The sequence below is a fragment of the Liolophura sinensis genome, chromosome 1, assembly GCF_032854445.1.
Source record: "Liolophura sinensis isolate JHLJ2023 chromosome 1, CUHK_Ljap_v2, whole genome shotgun sequence".
NCBI lineage: Eukaryota > Metazoa > Mollusca > Polyplacophora > Chitonida > Chitonidae > Liolophura > Liolophura sinensis.
The window spans coordinates 23,094,979-23,120,532 of NC_088295.1; the positions used below are offsets into that span (position 1 = coordinate 23,094,979).

Sequence of the window (25,554 nt, forward strand, 5' to 3'; positions counted from 1 at the left end):
CTTGGCTAGGGCCGGACAGGTAAGGTAGAGGCTGTCCGTTGCCACCCGGATGGCTTCCTCGGCCGTGAACCGGCGGAGCATCGCCAAGAGATTGATGTGGGCGTATGCTAGCATGCTCACCAACAGGTGGGTGTAGTGCGGCTGGGCCCCATCGTAGTAGGTCAAGACCCACCCCAGAGGGCACCGTTCGGGCGTACCCACTAGGGAGCCGCTTTTGCGGCAGTCGTCTACTAGGAAGTCCAGTTCGCCCTGGTCCGTGATCAGATGGCGAGTCATGCGCTTGCCATCGGCCTTGGAGCCCTGGGTAAACTTGCCGATGACCAAACATGCCTGGTCTCGGCTGTCAGGGAGCCAGACATTGTGCTGGGGCCTGAGAACGAGCCCATCTGTGACCTCGAGGTGGGTTAGGAGGCCTGTCTCAGTGAGATAGGCTAGGAGTGCCGTGGGGGCCCAGCCTGTGCCGATGTCGACCGATTGCGACGCGGGCCATACGGTGGTCGGGAAGACCAAACCGCCTGAACCAGGGTGCGGCCTGGCCATGGCCCTAGAAGGAGGCAGGGTAACAGGCTTTCATATCGATGCTAACTACGTCCTGTGTGTGGTAGCCCGGGGAGTTCCACAGGCTGCCATGGCCATGCTCGATGCAGGCCGCCTGGACCTCGTCCAAGAGGTTGGCTGGCGTGGGTCGCCAGTGGTTCTTCCTTGCTACCAGGCTCGCGGCGTGATTCTCGCCAAAGACCTTGCTGGCCAGTGCCTCGGGGTCCTCGGGAGATAGGTGGCAACAGGCGGCGATCAAGGCCTCGTGCACGAGGCTGGTCCGGTAGGTGCACCCGTCGACGAGAACGAACTGGTTGACAGTGAGCTTCCGTCCTTCGCTGCCCCCCAGCAACCAGACAGCCATCGGTTCGTTGGAGACCTCTTTTTGGATCGCCGGCGTAGGTCCGGACTTCTCGGGCTTGGGGGAATGCCAGATCCGGTCCCCAGGCGTGGCCATTATGGAGTGTGATTTCGATCGGTTTCCACTTGCTGGCTCCATGCTTGCCACTCGAGTGGAGGGTCTCGCCAGCGATGTCGCGGACGATAATTGTGCGCCGTGTGGCTGTCTCGAGCCCTGCAAGGTCCCTGCAGAGTGGCCCCCGTCTCGTGGACACCAGCCTCCCAGGTTTCTATTTTCCGGCGCTGGGCTGCCGTTGGTCCGTGTCCCTGGGTGGCGCTCTTGAGGTGGTTTAGGGCCACCCCTGCGACGCAGTTGAAGTCGCCTGCACACATAGGGGCGAGGTTGGCCTGATCGGGCGCTCTGGTTGGGTACAGCCCATATACGACAGCTGACATGGGATAGGCGTTCCCGAAGTAGGGCAGGTCAAGACCCGGGTTCGTTTGGGCCGTAATCTCGATTACAGCTTTTCCTCGCGTTCTACCCTCCCGGAGGGATTGGAAAGCATCCTTGACCACAAAAACGCCTTCTTCCTGTTCCTTTATCAGCTTGATCTTGATGAGGTATTCACCTTCTAGGCTTCCCAGGATGTCTGCTGAACGGGCGGTGTCGATCGTGTTGTCTTGTACCATGTTGCCAGCAACGACGTGGATGCGGTCATTGACGACCACGTCGCGGAGGTCATGAGGGTCAGGGTTCTCCTGCCGCCAGGAGGTGAAGACGTGGGCAGCGCCTTCCAGGGGGTGCTGCTTTTTGTGGCGCCCCACGAGCTTTTCCAGCTCCGGCTCAAGCTGGCCTGCTGCCGTCGGCCGGTCGAGGTCGAAGCCGAGGGCAATATCGACTGCCCCAAGGCGCTTGGCCTCGGCAGCGAAGTCCTTAGCATCTCGGCGCTTGGTCTCATTGGCCGCTTGAGCCTTGGTGGCCACTATGTAGAGGTCGAGGGTCTCCCGAAGGGCCTCTAGGGCCACACAGGAGTGGGGGTAGGCTGGCAATCTGCCAGTGGCAATTTCGTACGCACGGCGTAATGCTGATGCTTTTTCCGCGTACGTCATTACCGATATCAGTCAATTCGATTGGGTATTAACAAACGTTTCACTTCTCTAAATGGTCGTCTCGGTGGATGGGGTATATACAACGGGGATTAGAGGTCAATCCTAGCCAAACGTTTAAACTCCTTCTCGAACGCTGCCTTCTTTCGCTTCCAGTTGTTGGTCTTTGCGTTGTCATACCCACAAGCTTGGCAGAGACAGAAAGCGTTTTTAACACCCTTCTCGCACTTGCTACACGGTTGGAGTGGCGGCCCTTTTCGGAGGCGAAACAGGTGGATGTTACAGTGCGTGCCTAGGCAGGAGCGACAGCAGAGGTCGGTTGTGCCAATCATGAGCCAGGCGCACGTGTTTGTTCCTCGAGTCATCGTGTATACGGGCTGCTTATCACTTCGTATACTACTGCGGATGGGTACGTCTAAAAGGTAAACAAACGTGTATGCCTTGGCTAGGAGGGCGCCCAAGGGGGGCGCCCCTCTGGCTGTCTAGTTTTGGACAGGCGAGATGTGTTGTTTTTTAGCCCACCAGACCTGTTTTTTGGGGGGTTGAATACCTATAAACATGCCCCGGAACCGATAGGAGCTTCAACAGCCTCACTGAGTAGTATGCAAACCTCAAAACACTTTTCCAAGCTCAACAGGACTCCAAGAATTAGACAAAATGAGTATTTTAGTCAGAAAATTTTAGGTAAAATAAATACAGTACTTAGTAATGCATTGGGGTTACAACTTGCATCCTCATTGATATGTTGGGAGGGAAGCTAGCTTTTTAGTGATTTATTCATATGTATTAAACTGTTGTCTTGTGCTCTTCTCAGGGAAACACACAGGTGGAGAAAACAAAGGATCATACCACATATACTTTACAAACTTCCAGTCTTAAAGTCATTGCTGGATAAGCAGGAGCTGGATTTATACATTTACTTGTCAAGGGCTAGTTGTTTATTGTTTTGTATTTTTTGACAATCAACTAAATTACAAAAGACAATAAACTAATTACTATCATATAAGCAAAATATTCTTCCGTGGCATTAAACAATCCAATAAATAAACATTCTACTTTCAATTAATAACTTTAAACAAATAAGGGAGGACATATCATGTGGGTTTATTTCCCTGATCTGTCTTAAGTTTGACTTTAAGTATGTGGGCCTTTGTAACCCAAACTTAATTGTCCTTCACCCTTATTCCTTTTATGCCTCTAGGATGATTCAAACACAAAAATGTGATACTTTGCAAAATAAAGTTCTTTTTATTTCTTCTTTCATAAATTTATGACCTGCAACTACATGTGCCATTCAATAGGCTGCTTTGACTTAAATTATTCTTCATGTACTTCTTGTAAATAAAAAGAAATAAGAAGATCAGGCAAATACATTTAATAGTGCACAGTTTTCAAAACGCATGATGTATCATTCATGCCATGGTAAGTTCATGTAATGTATATGTATTTATATATATAAAACACCAAACAAATGCTTATGTACAACAATAAAATAGTAAAAATAACCATATGAAAGTGATACAATTTCACAAGTTTCATGTTACAACATTTTTCATGTTACAAAAACTTACCACTACCAGCTTAGATTTTCAACCACATAAACAATCTGAGAAAATCAGAAATCTAGATGGTTATCAAGGCTCATACAGACAGGGTAAGACTTGTATGGGCCAGAGTCCTGTAAGACAGACCCTGGGGCACATATCCATGGGTCGTAAGTTATCTGCTGCCAGTTGTGTAACTGTGACTTCAGTTTGGTCAGTATAGGTTCATAAGCACTGTAACCGGCTAAATTGTGAAGTTCATGCGGATCATCTAGAATGTTATACAGCTCCCACTGATCTCTGTAGTAATACTGCTGTAAGGTTTTGTACCACTGCAGTGGTTCTCCTTTCCTAGTGCGGTTAAGAAGATCCTGGAAGCTGGGTGACAGGTAGAAGTCCTGGTCAATAGGGAATGGCATCCTGAAGTTAATATTGTGTATCAGTTTATACTGGTGAGTTCTTATCACTCTCATTGGATAGTACATGGTCACTTCGTGTAAACTTTGACTGGCAAACACTGAGTCCCTAGTTTGTGAATACTTCAGATTCAGCTCCGGGAGCAGACTCTGTCCTGTTAACTTAACAGTGTGATGTTGGAATATGCTGTAGTTAGGGTAACCCAATTCATACCAGTCCAAAACAGTAGGAACAATGTCCAACAGACTCACCAATGCTTCACTTCTCTACAATCAAAACAGAGGAATCAAACATACAATCTATTGTGACTATAATATGACTATAACATATTTTTCACAAATATCCATTTCTAAGGACCAAATAATGTTGTCAAACAGTAAATCATTTAAATTTCCTCACAATACCTAACAAACATACATATCTGAGTAAAAGATTGATTAACAACATTTAACACTGAGCTGGTGAATACTTGACCTATTGACTCATAGTTACTCTGTGCACACTCACCAAGGAGTTAAAGTCCTCAACTTAGCTCAATGGGATGGGTCCAGGACCCAATTTTAATGAGGTGAAATGCTAAAGTTCCATGCAAAAAGACAATTCAGGTCTTGGCTGATACAAGTGTTGGATAATACAGGTAATCTTTGCATTAAAGGAATAAATATTTGATTACATATGTGTTTAACTACATACCTGCCCCCATGTGTAAGGATGACGAGGTGAGGAGACCAGGAACGGCTCCACAAGCCCTGGGTCAAACAGGTTAGTACGACCGCTTGGGAAGGGAATACCATTATCTGAGGTATAGATGATCAGTGTGTTGTCCAAATAGCCTGCCTCTTCCAGTTCTTTAATTACCAAACCAATGCCTGAATCGAAGGGAAATAACAACCAAGTACATTACATTACGCTACTCTTTTCGGATTGGTGATATCACCACAAATACTTAGTCGAAACACATGTGAATGAATCAAACTGAAACATAGCCATGCACTGACCATGGAGGTATATATAGGTGTTTACCTTTATGCATTGACTAAGCACAGCCTGTATCTGACCTATTTTTTTTTTTTTTTAATTATTGCATACTGAAACTGGAATGTAAAGCCATACACTGGTCATGTAATTCTCAATAAGAGATGGCAATCATATAGGCAAATTGAGTGGAAAATTAAAGACTATTGCAATACAATCAAATCAATAAATAAATATGATCAACTTGCAAGTATGACAATTATTACGAAAAATTAATCTCTCACCCTGATCGAGTCTACTGATGGTGGTATACTGGTGTGCTATGTCTTCCCTTGCAGCTGGCGTATCCTGTATAAAATAAGGCACTACAACATCCTCAGGGTTGTACAGTACAGGCTTCCAGTCTGGTATAAGCCCCATGCGAGGTTCTCCATTCCCAAATTTCTCACAGAAGTTACCATACTCTGGATGGGTATGGCCACAGCGATGAGGGTCATGGAATCCAATGTACAGGAAAAATGGCCTGGAAATATGGAAAATAATGTCAGGATTTGTTTTAAGACAACAACTAATAGAGAAAATGTTACTGGAGCAGCTTTCTAGTGCTTATATACTACTAGTAACTAGAATTTCCCTTGAACTTACTTAGTAGGTTTCTGATATGCAGATACGAGTTCAAATCCCAGTGTAACCCATTGAGGAAATCTTCCATCAATTACACAGGTTACACCCAGGCATATTTGATATTCTTCCAAGGTGCTTGATGTAATCCTGTTTGCATCACTTTTGGTGCTACTCCACATACAGCTATTCTTCTCCACTACTGTACCCAAATAATGATGTAACGTTCTATAAAGAACATATAACACATTCTTACCTGGAATCATTTGTGTGCAAAAACAGTTGGACCAGTTCTTTGATTCGAGTGATGTTTCTACCAACTTGTAAGATGGAGTTGTTCTCTTCAGTCTCAGCGAAGTCAAATGGATACACATAATCTGGGCCAACATGCTTCTTTCCAATAATACCTGTAAAAGGGAACAAGAAGAATAAACAACACCGAAAAATGTGATTTAAAAATTAAGGTCTTCATTGGATCCTGATTTTCTAACACAAACCAAAGCAACATACCCTACTTTTTCAACCTTTTCAACTGCTTCTGCGTCCAATATTTCAAAACATTCTGACAGATCTATGATATATAGAAACATAATTTGCACAGTTTTATGAAGCTTGCATCTTTAATGACACAAACAAATCATTTTAAGCATCACTTTCATAATAATAATTGCATGTATAAATTCCACTGAAAAAAAGTGTAGATGGCCAGTACATTCCATTCACCCCACTCTTTAAACATGCTATGTCATCATGACAAGGAAGGGGAAACAACCACAGGTCAAAGCATCTGCGGCATCAAGCAACCCATGACTCAACCTGTTTGTGGTATCAATTATGACGAGGAGACCCTGTTGGGATTTGAACCAACAATCTTAAGAACTGTAATCTGCACATCACCCACTAGAACAATGGAAAATTCCCTGTTGCTCCATTGTAGATAACCAGTATGTTTGATCTACCATATTACATTTAGTTATATACCTGTTCTGATGTGAGCTTTCTTCAAAAGTAAAGGCAGACTTTTTACTTTATCAAAAGAATTAAAATGATGGTATCCCTGATGTAGCCCATACATCCCATTCTGGTGCTGTGGCAAGCCACTTAAAATGGTAGATCTGTTTCAAAAAGAAGCAAAACAGAAAGTAAAAATTACACAATAATTAGTGCATGAATGATATCACTGAACAGGCATAGGCTACTGTATATGCTATTAATAAAGTTAATTTGTTGATGGAGCATCAGTGTGCAATCTTTTTATATGCATGGTATCATACATATATACCCAGACTGTGAGAACAAGTTGGGTCAGAAAGGAGTTAAATGAACACTGAAGACATCAAGGATGTCACATAATTTATATGAAGCAATTTAGAAGATATGCAAGTTGGCAAATACAGCAGACATGGTTTCACTGGACTTTTTTCCCACACTTGAAAAGTTGTATTCAAATTGCATTTGTAAGTCAATTCTGTATTAAAAGTAATTTAAATCTGCATGACTTTTATCTTAATACCAATTTCATTAGAGTAATATAACAAACTGGACCAAATTTAATGCTGGCTTAAGCTTAACCCTATTGAATACACTTCTAAACAAGTGACCATCTCTACTGCTCCTAACAACCATTTACATGTCATATATAAGCCTACCTGCTAGGAGAACAGCTACTGACAGATGTGAATGCATGTTGAAAGACAACACTTCTCTTTGCCAGCTGGTTCAAGTTTGGAGTTTTACAAACAGAATTATTGTATACTTGCGTCTCAAAGCCTGCATCATCTCCTGTAATCAAAAAGAATAGTTTCAACATGAAAATTTTAAAAAATCAACTCAAACTGCAAACTAATCACTACATGGGGTTCACAATTTCAAGTACCATATGACACAAAACTAAGTCTTTCACTGGACTTTCAAATTCAAAGGTGACATGTGTTTGGCATTACCAATAGCATTGACTTTACGTGGCACAACTATAAACCATTAAAGTATTGCTCTCATAACACATGGAATATCCTAGGTGGGCCTTAACAGTCTAGCCCTCCCAACTGGCTATACATTTAACCTGGCAGAAGGTCGAGATAGCACTGAAGTGCGTGCAGCATTTCATTATTGTGTAGGCCTATTCTTAGTAAAACCCACACACTTTTTGGACAAAGGTGGGGAGCTGTAGAATTGATGGTCACATCATAAGGACTGTTGTGCATGATCGTTTTAAATTATACATGTATATTACGGTCAGTACATGAGACTTAATGGTCATTGTTTCAACACACATTTCGGTCAGTCTTGAATACTGGTGGTTTATATGTGTTGTGCTTATTTGCTGTTTGACCATCAGTATTTCGAGCCCTTTTTTCTTGTGCCATGTTTAGTATAAATCAACATATAAAATTTGAAGATACATTATAATTTCTAACTCTAATATCAGATATGGGATACCATCCATCAGGAAACTGGTTGGTACGTGTTTTATTCTAAAAATGAAAGCAAAATAAAGCAAGCATTACCCACTATCACGAGCACATTCTTTTTCACTCCCAGTGTTGCAGTCACTGTGTTACTGCATACACATATAGCAACGGAAAACTTAAACACCAGCTCCCAAAACATGACGACTTTATACAGCTTTAACACTACACACGTCCCTTTCGTTTGACATTTTGTCGTCTGCAGCAATTCGCTATTGGATGAATACGAAAAGGCGGTGTTAGCAAAAATCCGGAGTAAGATAAAAAATACAACAACAATTCTCTGCTATCAGCACCATAGAACTTTACAACCTTTTGAAAAGTTTATAATTTATTGAACTAACAGTCAAAATTTAACAAAGCCTAATATTTTGGGTGGAACTATTTAACAGTTTTCTTCGGATTATGATTAGATTGGAGTTTTGTTCGACGAACGCGATCGTAGTTGTTTTGATCATGTGACAAGTCAGTTTCGGCGGACTACAGATACAGATTTAACTGTTATCAAGTGAAATAAGACTTTTTGTTCCTATATTGTCACGTGCATTTTGGTGTCCTATTGATCCAAACTCAGACACTTTATCAGGACGTGAACATCACAAGCAATTGTCTCAGGTATCTATCTGTACTAGCGTAGTGCTATTAGTAGTGGGGCGGGTCAGTACGAACTTCAACTTTAACCCAATTCAAATATATCATAATTAACAGATGAGAATGTGAGATGTTATTTTAGTGTTTATTGAATACATGGCACAGCTGGGTTACTGATGTGAGTTGGCTCCTGACTGGTGTATGCATACATGTGCACTATACTTCGCATGTGACAACATTGTTGTGATACTGTACGTAACAAGTTGCCTACTGAAAATGCATGACGGTGAGTAATGTACACTTGTATCGGCATGTAGGTTTTATATTGGGTTGGATGTGCACCCAAAATTAGGCCTAAGGGTATCCAAATTTGCAACATTTGTGAAATGTGCGATATTTGTTTTTGAGTCAATTTTACACAACAAAACAATCAATTAACCCATAGAAATAACTATTGACTATTTATTTATTTATTTGAAATGTGTTTTATGCCGTACTCAAGTATATTTCACTTATACGACGGCAGCCAACATTATGGTGGGTGGAAACCGGACAGAGACCAGGGGAAACCCACGCCCATCCACAGGTTGCTGGCAGACCTTCCCACGTACGGCCGGAGAGGAAGCCAGCATGAGCTGAACTTGAAATTTAATGTATATGCAGAACATATTATTTATTTATTTGATTGGTGTATTGGTGTTTTAGGCCATACTCCAGAATGTTTCACTTTTACGATGGGGCCAGCAATACGGTGGGAGGAAACTGGGCAAAGCCTGAGGAAAACCCACTGCCATCCGCTGGTTGCTCGCAGACCTTCCCACATACTGCCGGAGAAGGAAGTAAGCATGAACTAGACTTGAACTCACACTGACCGCATTGGTGAGAGGTCCCTGGGTCATTGCAACATGCTGACATGTTAACCACCTCAGTTAAATGCACTGAGACCAACCGGATGATTTTTACTTATAATATCAGTGCACATGAACTTTTAACCATTGAAGTAAGAGGGTTATAAACGTAATTTTTTTAGTGAAGAGATGGTAAACGTTTCACACACATTTCCTCCAGTCATTTAGTTTATGTGGCAGCTCAAAGTCACAAAAATATGAATCAGTTAGTTGTATTTAAGATTTGATTTTTACAACACATAATCCAATATTGCCTTAAATAACTTTTTTTCAGACATATTCCTCAGTGAATAATAGCCTCAAGTCTTAATGGTAAAAAAGACATGTAAGTCCATATTGAAAATACACAATATATAAACAAGGTTTTCTGAATCATCATTCCGTTATTACTTATGACTAAACACAAACATAGGTCAGAAAAGTTCAGCTGGAACACATATATAAAGCACATATGACACATTCAAAGTGCAAATGTGACCTACATAGAAGATCAGATATTTCATTCCATGTGTTGTTCAACTCAGAGAAAAAAATCAATACTTTTTTTGTACTAAAGCAAGGTAACCTGGATCAATAGTTATTTTTGTTATTGACTGCACATTTAACCACACACAAATTTGTGGGGTTCAAAAGCTAAAATTGATATCATTTAGTGTGGTAAAGTATTGTTTGGATTATAGAGCACGTACATTGTACAGTAGATTCTACCTGTATTTGTTATAAGGCCATGGTAATCATGTTGTGTCTATCCCAACGGGATATTGGATTGGTAAATTTGCGGGTTTTGCTAATTTTGTTAATCTGACTGACAGTCTTGGTTATGTTGCTAGGTTGTGATAACGGACATTACATGTATTTTTTCCTTTCTGAATCTCTCACAGATTAAGTCATGTATCAGAGTGTGACGGTTGTGTTTAACAATGCTGAGATCATACACTATGGATGGCACAGGTAACATTCAAGGCTCCATGGCTCACCTGGAGTGTAATCAGAAGATCAAAGCTTATGTAAGGAACTGTTTTACTGTCAACACACTGAAGAAAAAACTGCCAATCCTCACATGGCTTCCGAAATACAGGTATAGTCTCTTCAAAATGTTTTACATGTAATTTTTAATGTTGCATGCTTAATTGTTTGGTTTCACATTAATGAAAACTTGTGATGATTTTACAATATATCAGAAATAATTTGGTATATGGTATTCAGCATTATGTTTCGTTTAAATACTTTCTTTCTTTACATTGTATATTTGTGAATGTAATATTTATAACATTATTATTAAACATTATTTGTAATATTAATTATTTACTATTTATTTACACTCTAAAGTGTTAGTGCCTTCTAGAACGTGATTTATTCTGAGAGACAAAAAATAGATTCCATTGTCAGCAGTCCAATGATACCGAACAGAAAAACTGTAAGGTTAATAAATGGATTGTCAAAGAATAAAGTTTTTGACAATTTCAGGATGCAAAACAGTTGAATCTCAATGCCAAAGGCAAACATTAATTTGATTACATACATGGACATCTGATTTTTGCCAGTTTGATTTTTTTATTTGTTTTTTGAAGGACTCCACAGCAACATGTATGAAAAAGAGAATGCTTACATTTCAGCCTCTACAATCTACAGTGTGATTTTATTGCTGGTCTGACTGTTGGACTCACAGTATTACCACAGGGGTTAGCCTATGCAAAAATAGCACGTTTACCTCCCCAGGTTAGTTTTTCAGACTGTGCTTTTTTTTCAGAGCCAAAGCTTCATATTGAATTCAGTCAACTGACAGAACTATTCTTTGGTAACATTGAAGCAAATAATTACTGTCTGCTCAATCCTCATACATTTTAATATTTTCTGACAGTTGCTACTGTTTTAATGTCCCTATCAAGGCAAAACTGTGGTTTAAAACTTTAGTGTTTCACCTTGTGATTTCTTCTTGTAAGTTCTTACTTATTGCCAATATCAATTAGACCAAACCATTACAATGTATTCAGTATTTATGGAAGTGCTTTTGTTTTCAGTTCAGTATGAGCTGTATCAACATTTAGGAGCAGTAATCAGCATTTATGGGCTGTGTGGTGTACTGTTGTCTTCTCTTTGGCATGGGCTGTACTCAGCGTTTATGGGTTGTGTGTTGTACTGTTGTCTTCTCTTTGGCATGGGCTGTACTCAGCATTTATGGGTTGTGTGTTGTACTGTTGTCTTCTCTTTGGTATGGGATGTACTCAGCCTTTATGGGCTGTGTGGTGTACTGTTGTCTTTTCTTTGGCATGGGCTGTACTCAGCATTTATGGGTTGTGTGTTGTACTGTAGTTTCCTTTTCAGTATGGACTGTACTTAGTGTTTATAGGCTGTGTGGTGCACTGTTGTTTTCTCTTCAGTATAGGCTCTACTTGATGTTTATGAGCTGTGTGGTTTACTGTTGTTTTCTCTTCAGTATGGGATGTTCTTTGATTTTTTTTTTTTTTTTTTTTTGATTGGTGTTTTACGGCGTACTCAAGAATATTTCACTTATACGACGGCGGCCAGCATTATGGTGGGTGGAAACCGGGTACAGCAACCATCCGCAGGTTGCTGGCAGACCTTCCCACTTACGGGGTTGTTCTTTTTGTTGATGGGCTGTGTGGTGTACTGCTGTTTTCTGTTCAGTGTGAGCTGTGCTAGATGTTGTACAATTCTTTTCTCTTCAGTGTGGACTGAACTTTTTGTTAATAGGCTGTGTGTACTGTTGTTTTCTCTTCAGTATGAGCTGTACTTAGCATTTATGGGCTGTGTGGTGTACTGTTGTTTTCTCTTCAGTATGGTATGTACTCAGCAATTCTGAGCTGTGTGGTGTACTGTTGTTTTCTCTTCAGTATGGGCTGTACTCAGCGTTTATGGGCTGTGTGGTGTACTGTTGTTTTCTCTTCAGTATGGGCTGTACTCAGCGTTTATGGGCTGTGTGGTGTACTGTTGTCTTCTCTTCAGTATGGACTGTACTCAGCGATTATGGGCTGTGTGGTGTACTGTTGTTTTCTCTTCAGTATGGGCTGTACTCAGCGATTATGAGCTGTGTGGTGTACTGTTGTTTTCTCTTCAGTTTGGGCTGTACTCAGCATTTATGGGCTGTGTGGTGTACTGTTGTTTTCTCTTCAGTATGGGCTGTACTCAGCGTTTATGGGCTGTGTGGTGTACTGTTGTTTTCTTTTCAGTATGGGCTGTACTCAGCATTTATAGGCTGTGTGGTGTACTGTTGTTTTCTCTTCAGTATGGGCTGTACTCAGCATTTATGGGCTGTGTGGTGTACTGTTTCCTGGGCACCTCCAAAGACATCACCATTGGTCCAACAGCCATCATGTCCTTGATGACAGCTGCTTTTGCCCAGTCACCCGTGGACGGAGACCCCACCTACGCCATTATCCTCACCCTCATGTGTGGGGCAGTCCAGTTCCTGATGGGCATTCTTAACTTAGGTATGTAAAAGGACCTTACTCTTATTACACCGTCACAGAGATTATTTTTAACATGCAAATGTACTTGAAGAGACAACTGAAAGGTTGAATGAGGAGGGCCATGGTTTTGTAGTTTAGTGTGTTTTTGTTAAATTATTGGGACACTTAAGGTGTTGGTTCAAAAAGGGCCCTGTACAGTTTGTAAATTCCTCAACGTTCACTGTGTAGGGCCTTGGACACAATAAGCTGTCAATGATACCCTTGTGACTTCAGTTTGTTGATGACCGCTTGTCCTGCACCAATATTGTGAGCCCATCTGTAAGGCATATGTGGGAAGTTTGTTTGTAACTTGGTTGGTGGTCGATGGTTTTCCCAGGTTTCCTCTGCCTCAAATACCGACTGCCATCATATACGTGAAACTTCTTGAGTATTGTATTAAAACATCAGTCATATTGCCTATGGTATGTTGACTAATAATTGGTGCTTGTCTGACCAGTAAATGTCATTTTTTACAGGGATTATCGTCAGTTTTATATCATACCCAGTTATCAATGCCTTCACCTCTGCTGCAGCTATTACGATAGCCTTTGGTCAAGTCAAGGTAAGCATATGTAATATTGTGTTTCTCCCTTAGATTACTGGATTCTCTAATGAGTAGACATGTAGGTTAACACATGCTACTTATCTTACAGTTTGGGACATATCTTAAGAAAGACACTCATTGCATCAAGTGAGCCCCATCGTCCTCAATGATCCCAGTGCTTTGGCTCCAACATGTCTGTCACTTTGGCTGCAATTCTCTTGTAAATGACATCAAAAAGGCTTTGAGCTACTGTTAATTTACACACATGTACTGCTGTTTTATTTTCAGGGTATCTTAGGATTATCCAACATTCCTAGAGATTTCTTAAATTGTGTTTATTACACATTTGCCAAAATAGGTCAGACAAAGTGAGTATATAAATTATCATATTTCTTTCTTTTTTTGGTGTGTGCCATTATCTTTATTTTCTCTTTATTTTAGCCAACATAGAAAAATTAATAAAATGCTGGTGTGTACGTTAACCTATTGAAATGAATGTATGTTTAATATTTTAAATATATTCAATATTTGACTCCTTCTTGGGGATAATGTAACTTTGTGATGAAAGTTCAATTGCGAAGAGAGTGGTAAAAGGTTTTTTGATGATGAAGCACATCTGCATACATTAAAACATTGTGGAAAGTACATACATATTGAATTTAAGCATACATTTATTATTTATTATTATTATTATTAAAATGACACTAAAATGATTTGTTTGTGTCACTAAGGGTGCAAGCTTCATAAAAGTGTACAAATTATTTCCCTACAACCCACAACTCTCTCAGAATGTTTCAAAGTATTGTTGCAGAGGTGGTTGAAATGATTGAAGAATTAGGGTGGTTTGCAAAGTGGGATATACTGGAAGATCTGAAAATAGGTGTGGAGATAGGTGTGACCTTTCCTTCACCGTGTGGTTTCACTATTCATTGACAAACACATTTTCCTCTTTTTTTACCAGTGTCTGGGACCTAATCATGGGATTATCTTGTATTGTGTTGTTATTTTTTCTAAAGGTGAGAACTATTTTCTTATTTCTATATGATGCTTGTTTGCCCAGTGACATAAAAAATGTACATAAACACCACTTTTTATAACTGAACTATCTGCATAGATAATTGTTGTTGAAGTGCATTAAAATGTTTCTGTACTTACTTTGAGTGTTATATTATTAGATGTTATCTGACTGGTGTTTGTGTCACATTCAAAAATTTTTTGACTTATGACTGTTGTCAGGTTTGTTGTGGGAGGAGGAAACTGAATATTGCAAGTCAAGGATCTTTCATAATTGTTTCTGTGCACATGTGTAATTTCATTTGTGTGTTTTTTTTTTTAGAGATTTCGAAATGTGAATTGGGGGCATGATGTGCAAAGCCCGGGAATTTGTCAGAAGGTGTCTCGTAAATTTATATGGTTAATAGGAACAGGTTTGTTTTCTATGTTATTTATCCTCGAAAGTTCTTTAAAAAGAAATTTTGTCGATCTTCTTTATTACGAGTCTTTCATTATTGTGCTGTGTTTATTATAAACAGAGATATGGTCGAATACAAATCTACACATACATGTCTCTGACATGTCAGGAGACCTGTAAGGTGTAATGATGTACATATAGAATGTGGTGATGGAGCTAGGTTATGTAAAGACATACTGGAATGCCTCAGTGCTGTGTTTGTGCACAGATATACAGGAGACACATTTCTATGATGACACGGTGAGAGCTAACCACGACCATTCTGCTCTATTCAGAGCAGTAAATTACTTCCAAGACTTTGATGATGAAGTATTACATGAAGTGAGAAAGAGGAATAGAATATTTGTTCAGGTGAATTAGTGTCAGGCTTTTTTAACTTTGCTTTCTATTTTTTGTTATTGTTAATATTAATATTTAATATTATTTATTTCAAGGTGCAAATGCTGTTGTGGTTGTGTCATCAGCTCTTGTGGCTGCTGCTGTTGAGAGTCAAAATCTCCATGGGAAGATTACTCTAACTGGAGATCTGAAGCAGGGCTTACCTCCCTTTAAAGCCCCAAACTTCAGCGTTCATCATGGTAATGTCACATCAAGTACAGGACAAATTTTCAGTGTAAGTTGTTCACTAATTCAGAGTGTTGTTAAATGAAAACATATTTTTAATTCTTGCGGACATTATGACTGAAGTATTCTCACATAGTTTTATACATGTTAATGTTAATACTATACATATATTAAGGCCTGGCAAAGGCAGACTTGTTATCTTGATCTACTGGGTCCATCTATTCAAAGTCGATCATGCAAAGCCCCGTGATCATGAACAGTTGTCACTGAGTGCTAGCGTAGGTCAGTGGAACTCAATACAACTGGATACTTTGAGTTGCAGAATAATAGAACATGACCAACGGCTGAATAATAGATCAACTAACCCCCCCCACCCCCACCCCCCCGATTAGATGCACCCAGTTGGTTCAAGGCGCTTCCAGTTGTCTGAAACCCAGTTGATTCAAGTCCCAAGGTTGATATACACCCTGCTTTAGATCTGGTATTTGTTCCATTTGATCTAGCTTAGCCCTCAGAATGACAGATAAGTACTCCTCCATTCACAGACCTGGAACTTGATGTTTCTTGAGTGTGGTGCCATCATCATGTTAAAGTTGTTGGCTACAAATCCAGGTTTTCTGTCATCATGGATTATTCTGACTTGATATCACATAGTTATTCATGAATAATAAAGATCACAACATCATAATTAACATCAAAAGTGTGGATTCTGTCCAAGTGGGTGTTTTAGTTATATTTGGGTCAATTACAACTATACGATAAGTATTTATTATTAAAGGATAATCAGCTGATGCAAATTTAGAATTACTTCAAAATCATGGGAAACCTGATTATGTGGTGTACAGAATTAACAGAATGCAGACAGCACAGGTGAATGAGTTCCATGTAAGACAATTAAAGGATACATGATAAAAAACTATAAAACAAAGATTATGTTTCTATTCCAAATGAAGAAAATGGTGCTCCGGAACTTTTGTTGAAAGAATTTCATTTTGGGAGTATTTTCATGCCTGTTAATTACCCCTCCATCTTATGCATATTTTCTGTCAGGGGTCAAATTCTTGCAGAAATTACGTCATCGTTGGCCTTGTTCGGAACTCAGTGAACACCCCAAAAGTGCCCCGAGCGCGGTGAACCATGTGGCTACAACCTGGGCAGAGTGACATGTACACAGATACTGCAGGGCATCTTCGGGCTAGCTTAGTGCTCCCTCCGCGCCCTTACATCTGCCCCCATTCCGTCTGTTCACAACACCCCTTCCCCCGTTCACAAAGACCCGTCTGTTGTCAACAGAGTTCTTTTTAAACAGAGATCATTCTTGACATAACCTCTTCAAACTACTTAATTTCTGGAGTGACCGCTCAGTTTTACGAAAACTGCACTTTGAAGCCATTTTTAGCCCTCAGAGAGAAAGTTGAAAAAATATGTTGGTAGTGTTTATATGCTATTACACATAATAATGTGCACAGAAGAAATCAAACCGAAGCGTTTCATTTATCCTTTAAATAATGATCCAGAGCAATTAATGTGGATGCCAACCTGGGAACATTGCCAACTGATCTCAGAACTACGTGTAATATATTCTTTACTCTGTCTCTTTTACAGTCTATTGGTGTTGGGTTTGCTATCGTCCCACTGTTAGGGTTAGTTGAAGCCATTGCTATAGGAAGAGCTTTTGGTAAGAATATTTGTGAACTGTATATTTATAAGTAATCATCATTTTCTCAAGCCATTTCAGCATGATGGATAGCTGGCTGTGTAATATATCTCTATGTGTAATTCAGATGAAGTTTCCATGTTATATAGTTACATAAACATTCTGTTTATTCTGTGAATATGATTGCAAGCGATAACTGGTAAAAGCAATGATTAAATGTCTGAAATAACTACTGAAAGTTTACTGAAATAAATAATTAAAGTAATCAAATACACCTAAATGAATGACAACATATTGGCCCAAATGACTTGAATGTTTATGCTTTGTTAACTTACTCATAAGCTTTCCTGGAAGGCCTAATCTCTGTTTTAATGTTACAGCCAGGCAGAACAATTACAAGATAAATCCAACTCAGGAACTAATTGCTATTGGTAAGTCAGTGTTAGGAACAAATAACACACATATTTTTGGAATTGTCAACATACATAACAATGTTTTCTCTCTCATTTTTTTCTGGACTGCTGGGAAGTTTTCCATTGGTATAGAGGTAATAGAAAGATGTTGTTGAAAAATTCCTTACTCTACTTCATTTCTTGGATGATAGGTGTTGCCAACATGATGAGCTGTTTTGTGTCATCTTACCCTGTGACGGGGAGTTTTTCAAGGTAAGAGATAGGTGTACATGTATTATTATATTACGTTTCCTATTCTACAACTGTTTTGTATGCCAAATGTAAATTTGTCACACCCAGCTACTGATGGCAGAATTTCTAAGATCTTTGACATATATTGTGGACATGATTGATGTACTGAAAGGATGAATCAAGTCAAGCTTTGTTTTGTAAAGTATTATGTTGTTAACAAGAATGTGGTGTATGGTTTAGGCCTGACAAATGTTTCTTTGAAATATAAATACAGTTATCAGGGAAAGTTTAATATTATTAGTCTTGTCCTTGCAGAACTGCTGTAAATTCACAAAGTGGAGTAAAGACACCAGCAGCTGGTTTATTTACAGGTAAGCAAATAAGTCCTGTTCAGTTTTTACTGAAGATCATATGGCAGGCAATTATTTAATGACATGACATTGATTTAGTTTAATACAAGAAATGAAGATGATAATGAGCCATAATACCAACCATATTTCCTGCATTCTTGCATTCATGTATATTTCAATTAAATCACCCTTTATTGTATTTGATGTAACTACATGAACGAGGGCTACCATAGTGCATGAAAACATGTGTTATAGATCGTGGCAAAGCCAAAAATAAGGATATTTTGTGTAATGTAGACTTAGTGTGTATGCATTTGTTTGCATGTACATGTGCTTCACATCAAGTCTCAGAGGTGAAATGGATACGACAACAGATTTATATTATAGAATGAACTTTGTTATGACAGTGGCCGTAGGGGTCTGACAGCAACCTGCGCATGGCCGTGGGTTTCCAAGCTTTCCTCCCACTATAATACTGGCCGCCGTCGTATGTGTGAAACATTCTCAAGTCCAATCAAATCAAATAAATAAACTGTTATGACAGGCCGGGATGGAAGGCCTGATGTTATTTTGATAGTACATGTGCATGCATGATATGTACATGTCTGTTTAAACAGAGGTGTATGCGAATGTAGGCCCCACCTACTAGATAACATCAACTCACTAAATCCTAACTGAAAACAGAAAAGCTACACTTGTATGTTGTTGTGATTTGCTGTATTGTTTCTCTCATTTGTTTCAGCTGCTCTAGTTATGGTCTCCCTTCAAGTATTAACTCCCTTGTTTTACTACATACCAAAGGCTGCGCTGTCAGCTGTCATCATATCGGCAGTTTTACAGATGGTGGATTATAAAATACTACCCAAGCTGTGGAGAACCCAAAGTAAGAGAGTTGCTGGGAAGTAAGGAGACTTGTTGTGAAAGACATGCAAAACTTCAAATAGGAGGTTGAATGTTATTTAAATTTTGGGGAATTTGCTGTAAAAATCGGAATAAAAAATATAATCCTCTTATAGTTTATAGCTGACAATATATGTGGAAACAGTGTAGATGGCTTTTGGCAAAGTATACGAGATTTTAAAGATTTTTTTTAGTAAATATTGATTTCATATTTTAGTATGTTCATTTATTCTTTAATGTACTTTTTTGTCTTTTTCAGAATGGGACCTCCTTCCATTATTTGTTACATTTATATCATCATTAGTAATTGGTATTGAGGTAAGCACATTTATATGTGAATTGCTTTTCTTGGTAAAGTTTGTCATATCAGGTGCCATTAACTTGCAATCTCAACCATACTGCATTTGTTTTTTTATAGCATCCTGTATGAGAATTGCTATTCTTTCTAAGTGGTTAGAATATCTTCCACTCATATAAGGCTACACAGGATTATTATCAGTATGAATAATATCATGTATGTAATATCGCAATATTGAGAATGTCCTTGATATAAGGTGACATGAATACAATTTATCAACAAGCATGTTAAAAGTTATGTTAAACCCAAACCAGTCTGATCAATCGCTCATTGTGATATTTGATTGTCTGTGTTCAGATAAACACGGTAAAGCATTGATACTGTCAAAGCTACAAGGCTGCAGAAATCACGTATACAGTTTACTTGTTCAGATTGAATTTTTAAATCCTGCAGTAAATAAGGAATGTCTGGTTGCAGTATGGCATTCTGGTTGGAATTGGCTGGTCTGTGGTAACGCTCCTGTATGCTCTAGCAAGACCAAAACTCATTGTAAGTATGAGAACAAATGTACATGTACTTGTATAGAAACACTGTTCCAGAGACTCTTTCAGACTCTTCGTATCAAAAATTGGCTAAATTCATTAATCATGGATTAAACCCTGGGTATGAGTATAGGCGCATGGATTTTAACTGTGCACATGTTTGCATATGTTTTATATAGATGTATGTTTTATTTTTGCAGATAGACCATTATGATGTACCTGTGATACACTTGAGCCATGGGTTAAACTTCCCTGCTGTGGAGTATTTAGAAGAGCAAGTTACAGAAATTCTTTTGTCTGGTATGTAGATCAGTGTACGTTAGATATTCTGTCAGACTATGGATTTATAGAGAGGATGAGAACAGCCTTGTTCATACCAATAGATTTATTTTATGTATTTGTGTGATTGGTGTTTTAAGCCATACTCAAGAATATTTCACTTATACAAGGGTGGCCAGCATTATGGTGGGAGGAAACCAGGCAGAGCGCGGTGGAAATCTACGACCATCCGCAGGTTGTTAGAAGGCCTTCCCACGTACGGCCCGAGAGGTGGACTTGAACTCACAGTGACCGCATTGGTGAGAGGCTCCTGAGTCAGTACACTGTGCTGTTTTACATTTGATTGTGGTGGTGGTGGGAGGGGGTGGGGGATAAATCAATGTAGATTAACTCATACTTGTAGATATCACATGTACTTAACTACTTTGACTTATACATAGCTTGACCTGAAATAAATTTAACCTATTTATTTCTTTGATGTTTTAAGAATATTTTACAGTCATTATCAACAACATTATCGTGGGAGGAAACCAGGCAGGGCCAGCGGGGAAACCCACGACCATCTGCAGATTGGTGGCAGACAAAATTTAGCATATGCATGTGTCTAACTGGTATATGTTTGCTTTCTTTTTATTAAGGATGCAGTGATGAAATGAAATGTGTATTTTTCTTGTGATGTGCTGTTTTATTTCTCAGGAACAGGTCGTGATCTCGTGATTAAAGGCTCTTACATAAAAATATAAATCAATCTAGATTAACTCATACTTGTAGATATCACATGTACTTAACTATTTTGACTTATACATAGCTTGACCTGAAATAAATTTAACCCATTTATTTCTTTGATGTTTTAAGAATATTTTACAGTCATTATCAACAACATTATCGTGGGAGGAAACCAGGCAGGGCCAGCGGGGAAACCCACGACCATCTGCAGATTGGTGGCAGACAAAATTTAGCATATGCATGTGTCTAACTGGTATATGTTTGCTTTCTTTTTATTAAGGATGCAGTGATGAAATGAAATGTGTATTTTTCTTGTGATGTGCTGTTTTATTTCTCAGGAACAGGTCGTGATCTCGTGATTAAAGGCTCTTACATAAAAATATAAATCAATCTAGATTAACTCATACTTGTAGATATCACATGTACTTAACTATTTTGACTTATACATAGCTTGACCTGAAATAAATTTAACCCATTTATTTCTTTGATGTTTTAAGAATATTTTACAGTCATTATCAACAACATTATCGTGGGAGGAAACCAGGCAGAACCAGGGGGAAACCCACGACCATCTGCAGATTGGTAGCAGACAAAATTTAACATATGCATGTGTCTAACTGGTATTTGTTTGCTTTCTTTTTATTAAGGATGCAGTGATGAAGTCAAATGTTTCTTTTTCTGGTGATGTGCTGTTTTATTTCTCAGGAACAGGTCATGATCTCGTGATTGAAGGCTCTTACATATCAGTCTTCAGGAGACAGGAAGTGTGGGCTCAAAACTGCGCTGGAACAGGGAATTTGTAGAATTAAAGAGGTGGAGGCATTAAAGAACAATGAAATAAAAGTATAATTCCCAGTTTTTATTTGTTTATCAGATAAGAAAGTGCCTGCCATCATCCTGGATTGTACTCACGTGTATGATGTGGACTACACAGCAATACAGGTACTTACATATGTCTAACTGCTCAGTGGAAAGCTGCATCCTTCTTATTCTGGATCAGTTAAAAAAATCAGTTAAAAGTTGCTGTGAAGAAATGTTGGCAGCTGAAATAAATCAACATGAATGATAACAGTATGGATGTCCATTTGCAGGCAGGAGGAAATTTTTCAAAAAATGATAAAGGGATTGTCATTATATCATTGGAACACAAGGCTATTGGCACATGCTGCTGTTTATATCAAACTCAATGTGAATTGACGGCATTTACCTATATTTTCAGGGTTTTGCATCTCTGATAGCTGATACAAATCACAACCATGTGGATATATTGTTTACAGGCATGAGAGTAAGTATTGCACATGCCATCTGCACCCTTAACTTTTCCCTCTTGTGTTTCTTCTATGAGCAGGCCTGAGACTTTTCCACGGATCATTGGATTTCTGCTTTTATTGAAGCCTTGGGGGTCGTTTTTGAAATCGGTGTAAATCAGGATCTGGATTGAAATTTGTGGTGGTTGAGATGGGGGGTGGGGTTTTGTAGGTTGAGAGAGGGTGAGAGAAGGGAGGTTGGTATTTTCTCAGCTCTTTTGTCGCTGAGCTGCTGTGTTGTTGAATTCTCGATGGGAGATCTTGTTCATTCTGAACGATGCTGACTCGTGGAGAATGGCTGCTTGTCATTGGCTCTTAAAAAAATTCTAAACCAATCACAACAGCTGTTATAGATGTTTTCTGATATGTGACTTCCCACTTTGTTAGTTTCCACAGGTTCACGTGGTTTTAATCATGATTTGAACTTCAAATAAAGGTGAATTGCCTAGGTAGTTTGACAAGGGTGTAAAAAACAAGTTCAGCTGGAGTTGGTGAGAGTGCCAAGTGCACATTGAGGTTGATGAATGGAAGATAGAGCAAAAGCTTTTTAATGTAAAAATTACAATTCAACATCAGTTTTTCTCCCTAATTCTGTCCCTTTGTCCTTGGTGTGGGGATTTTAACACTCAGCTGTGGCGCAGGTTTCCTCAGAAGGCCTGTTTTATATTAAGGTCCATCGTTACACCTTGAATTCCAGTTTTCCTCTGCTCATAAAATTGAACACCAGTTTAGTTTAGTGTGGTGTTGGGTAATACTTTGATGGAAACATAAATGCAGGTGTAGATCTACATAGATAAAAAATATAAACAACAGTACAAGTTATACATGTAGATACTTTTCCTAGGTGGATCTTGAATTTGGAGTAATGTTTTCATACAAATTTTATGTTGACAGGGCTCAGTGCTGGACAGTGTGATGTTGGCAGAAATCCCTGGCTTTATTTACACTGCTACAGTGGATGGTGCGCGGGTATTGGTTAATGAGGGCGGGTGAGTCAATTTACCTGTTAACTGTGATAGCAAGTGCGGCAAAGCCTACCTTGATTGAATTTTGTAATCAGAAGTCACTGTTGGTTTCTCTGAAGTTTTTTGTTAAAGTATGAAACTTTATCTTTAAGAAATGTTGAAATGCTAGAGATGTGTAGAATCAGATATCCTTCCACGTACAATTGTGATAATGCATGCATGTATGTATATGCGTGTGTATACCGATAGACAATAGGCAGCATTCACCATCAGTCTGAACACTGCGTGTACATTTATGTTTTTTGTTGTCAGGCGTAGGAGAGATAATGAGGTTCCAGTAGAAGAGGATGACCCAACAAGTAAACTACTAGATGAGAACAAGCCACCACGAAAGGCTTATACATGAGCGATTTATGCTTAAGTTTCTCACAAATAAGTGGTTTATACTTGAATGATTTACAATATGACAGACTTTATACATGAATAATCTAAAACTAACAAATTTTTACATGACTAGTGTGATGAAATGGCTTTATACATAAATGGGTTACGCCTGAGAAGTTTAATACCCATGTAGTTTACACAAGAGCAAATGAAATGTGAGTGGGTTACACTGACATGATCAGCAGTTGGGCATTAAGTTATAAGTGGGTTTAAAATACCAGAGGAGATTTCAGATAAATAGGTTACATGTAAGTGTTTTCAAAAAGCAGTACGTGTTAGTGATTTGCAAATAATACAACATATTGTGTGTGTTTCACTAGAGCAAGTCAGAAATACTTACATTTGATACTGTGCCTTCTGTATTAACATGTCTTGCTTTGACCATGTAATACAACCATTATTAATCAAGTTAAAGTTTGTGTTGACTTGAAAGAAAATTACAGGTTTAAAAAAAGGGCGAGAAAAAAATGTTTTAAATGGGTTTAAAATGATTTAGGGGTTATTGTAGTATTGGTACAACTGGGTTTATAGCAAAAGTTATGATCTCAAGTGCTTGTCATCTTAATTTGTAAGTAATGTTTGTTACCTGTGTATATCTGTGATACCAACAGCTATTGGTGGTTATTATTTGTCAGATGAACTGTTATGGAGTTGTGAGTAAAAAAAGCTTTTTATAAAAATATTTTAACTGAAGTGTGAATATATGAAGACATAGATAACTAAAATCCTTGATATATTTGATGCAATCATTTATTTTAGAAGGAACTTTTATAATGAATGCTGCAATAGTGACCTATTTTGGAAGGTCATATGTACATGTATTAGTATAAATGATTTACCAGTAAATGTTAACCAATTTTATCGACATTCTTTGAAGTACGACCAGGTACGAAATGTACATTCTCTTAAAGCAAAATTAAACAATTCTTTTAAAGCACTACACTTTTGTTTATCATTGGAACGTGAGATCATCATAACTAAATTTCATTAAGAGATGCAAGATTATAAAGGTAAAATTTCTGGAAACAGTGTTCATTATTGAAACAATCACACAAGGTACAAATGTAGAAAATGAAACAGATATGAAAAAATTATAGATATATACATGTATATATGACGAGCTTGTGTGCAGAAACATTTAGGCTTTTTCAGTTGAAAAATTCCTCAGCTTGACTTCTAAGTACATGTATGATGTGATATATTACACATATTTCTGTCATGACTCTCTGCTTTGTCAGGTTCTCCCAGGACTTTGTCAAGAGCATGATAGTAAACAATCCCACAAACTATTTAGTTTACAGTGTATGTTATTCCTGATGTTTTTGTCTTTGCTGTTGAAGCAATGAAAAAGGTCATAATGCTGACCGAACATTTTTCCATGCCTGTCTGTTCATGAAGGATGATTTCCATGTGTATCTTCTCTGCCCTAAACGTACTTTCTTTCTTTCTTTCCACTTTAGTGATACACAGTCTGGTATTTTTGGGTTCTCAATAGCTTTTGAGAGATGGGTTAGTGCCTTTTGCCTGCTGTAAACATACAATGAGCCAGGGCAATTTTGTCTTCCGTTGTTTGGCTTGAAACATTGGTTTAGATCACATCACGGTTGACAAAGTCAGCGCATATGATCTCACATATGAACATCAGACTGTTAAATCCATCTCCTGCTGTTAATAACTAAGCCAGTACATTTCTCACTTTTTAAATCACACACTGAATGGCTTAGGACATGAATGCTCGCCACTGCAGTGTGGTCATTTAATGTTCAAACTAATTCATTTCTAAAATGAATTTTGAACATTTGCAACACTTAGCTGACATGGAAACATAAACAGCAAACTGAAAATTGTACAGCTTGGAATGTTTCCAACTATATCCAAAAGCCATT

General features: G+C 38.7%; 2 protein-coding genes across 4 annotated transcripts; one reads left to right on the forward strand and one right to left on the reverse strand.

Annotated features, from left to right (window-relative positions):
- Nucleotides 1-2,703: 2,703 nt before the first annotated feature.
- On the reverse strand, nt 2,704-8,196 carry LOC135476595 (N-sulphoglucosamine sulphohydrolase-like). Its single transcript, XM_064756676.1, has 7 exons — nt 8,048-8,196; nt 7,190-7,322; nt 6,522-6,655; nt 5,797-5,947; nt 5,204-5,442; nt 4,638-4,813; nt 2,704-4,210 (listed from the first exon to the last, which is right to left on the reverse strand). Exons 1-7 carry the CDS (start codon nt 8,148-8,150, stop codon nt 3,599-3,601), a joined length of 1,548 nt encoding a protein of 515 aa, XP_064612746.1. The 5' UTR covers nt 8,151-8,196; the 3' UTR covers nt 2,704-3,598.
- A 286-nt stretch (nt 8,197-8,482) lies between these two features.
- On the forward strand, nt 8,483-25,073 carry LOC135476574 (sodium-independent sulfate anion transporter-like). Of its 3 annotated transcripts, XM_064756656.1 has the most exons (22): nt 8,492-8,623; nt 9,782-9,832; nt 10,389-10,585; nt 11,124-11,226; nt 12,755-12,959; nt 13,454-13,539; nt 13,810-13,889; nt 14,483-14,537; nt 14,858-14,948; nt 15,427-15,605; nt 17,162-17,234; nt 17,594-17,644; nt 17,818-17,878; nt 18,173-18,228; nt 18,950-19,090; nt 19,367-19,425; nt 19,883-19,954; nt 20,148-20,247; nt 21,827-21,894; nt 22,172-22,237; nt 23,154-23,248; nt 23,537-25,073. In XM_064756656.1, exons 3-22 carry the CDS (start codon nt 10,428-10,430, stop codon nt 23,628-23,630), a joined length of 1,893 nt encoding a protein of 630 aa, XP_064612726.1. In that variant the 5' UTR covers nt 8,492-8,623; nt 9,782-9,832; nt 10,389-10,427; the 3' UTR covers nt 23,631-25,073. The 3 variants fall into 3 exon arrangements, with proteins under 3 accessions (XP_064612717.1, XP_064612726.1, XP_064612734.1); XM_064756647.1 differs by lacking the exon at nt 9,782-9,832 and having other exon boundaries at nt 8,483-8,623; nt 23,537-25,072; XM_064756664.1 differs by lacking the exons at nt 8,492-8,623; nt 9,782-9,832 and adding an exon at nt 10,106-10,164.
- The last annotated feature ends 481 nt before the right edge of the window (nt 25,074-25,554 follow it).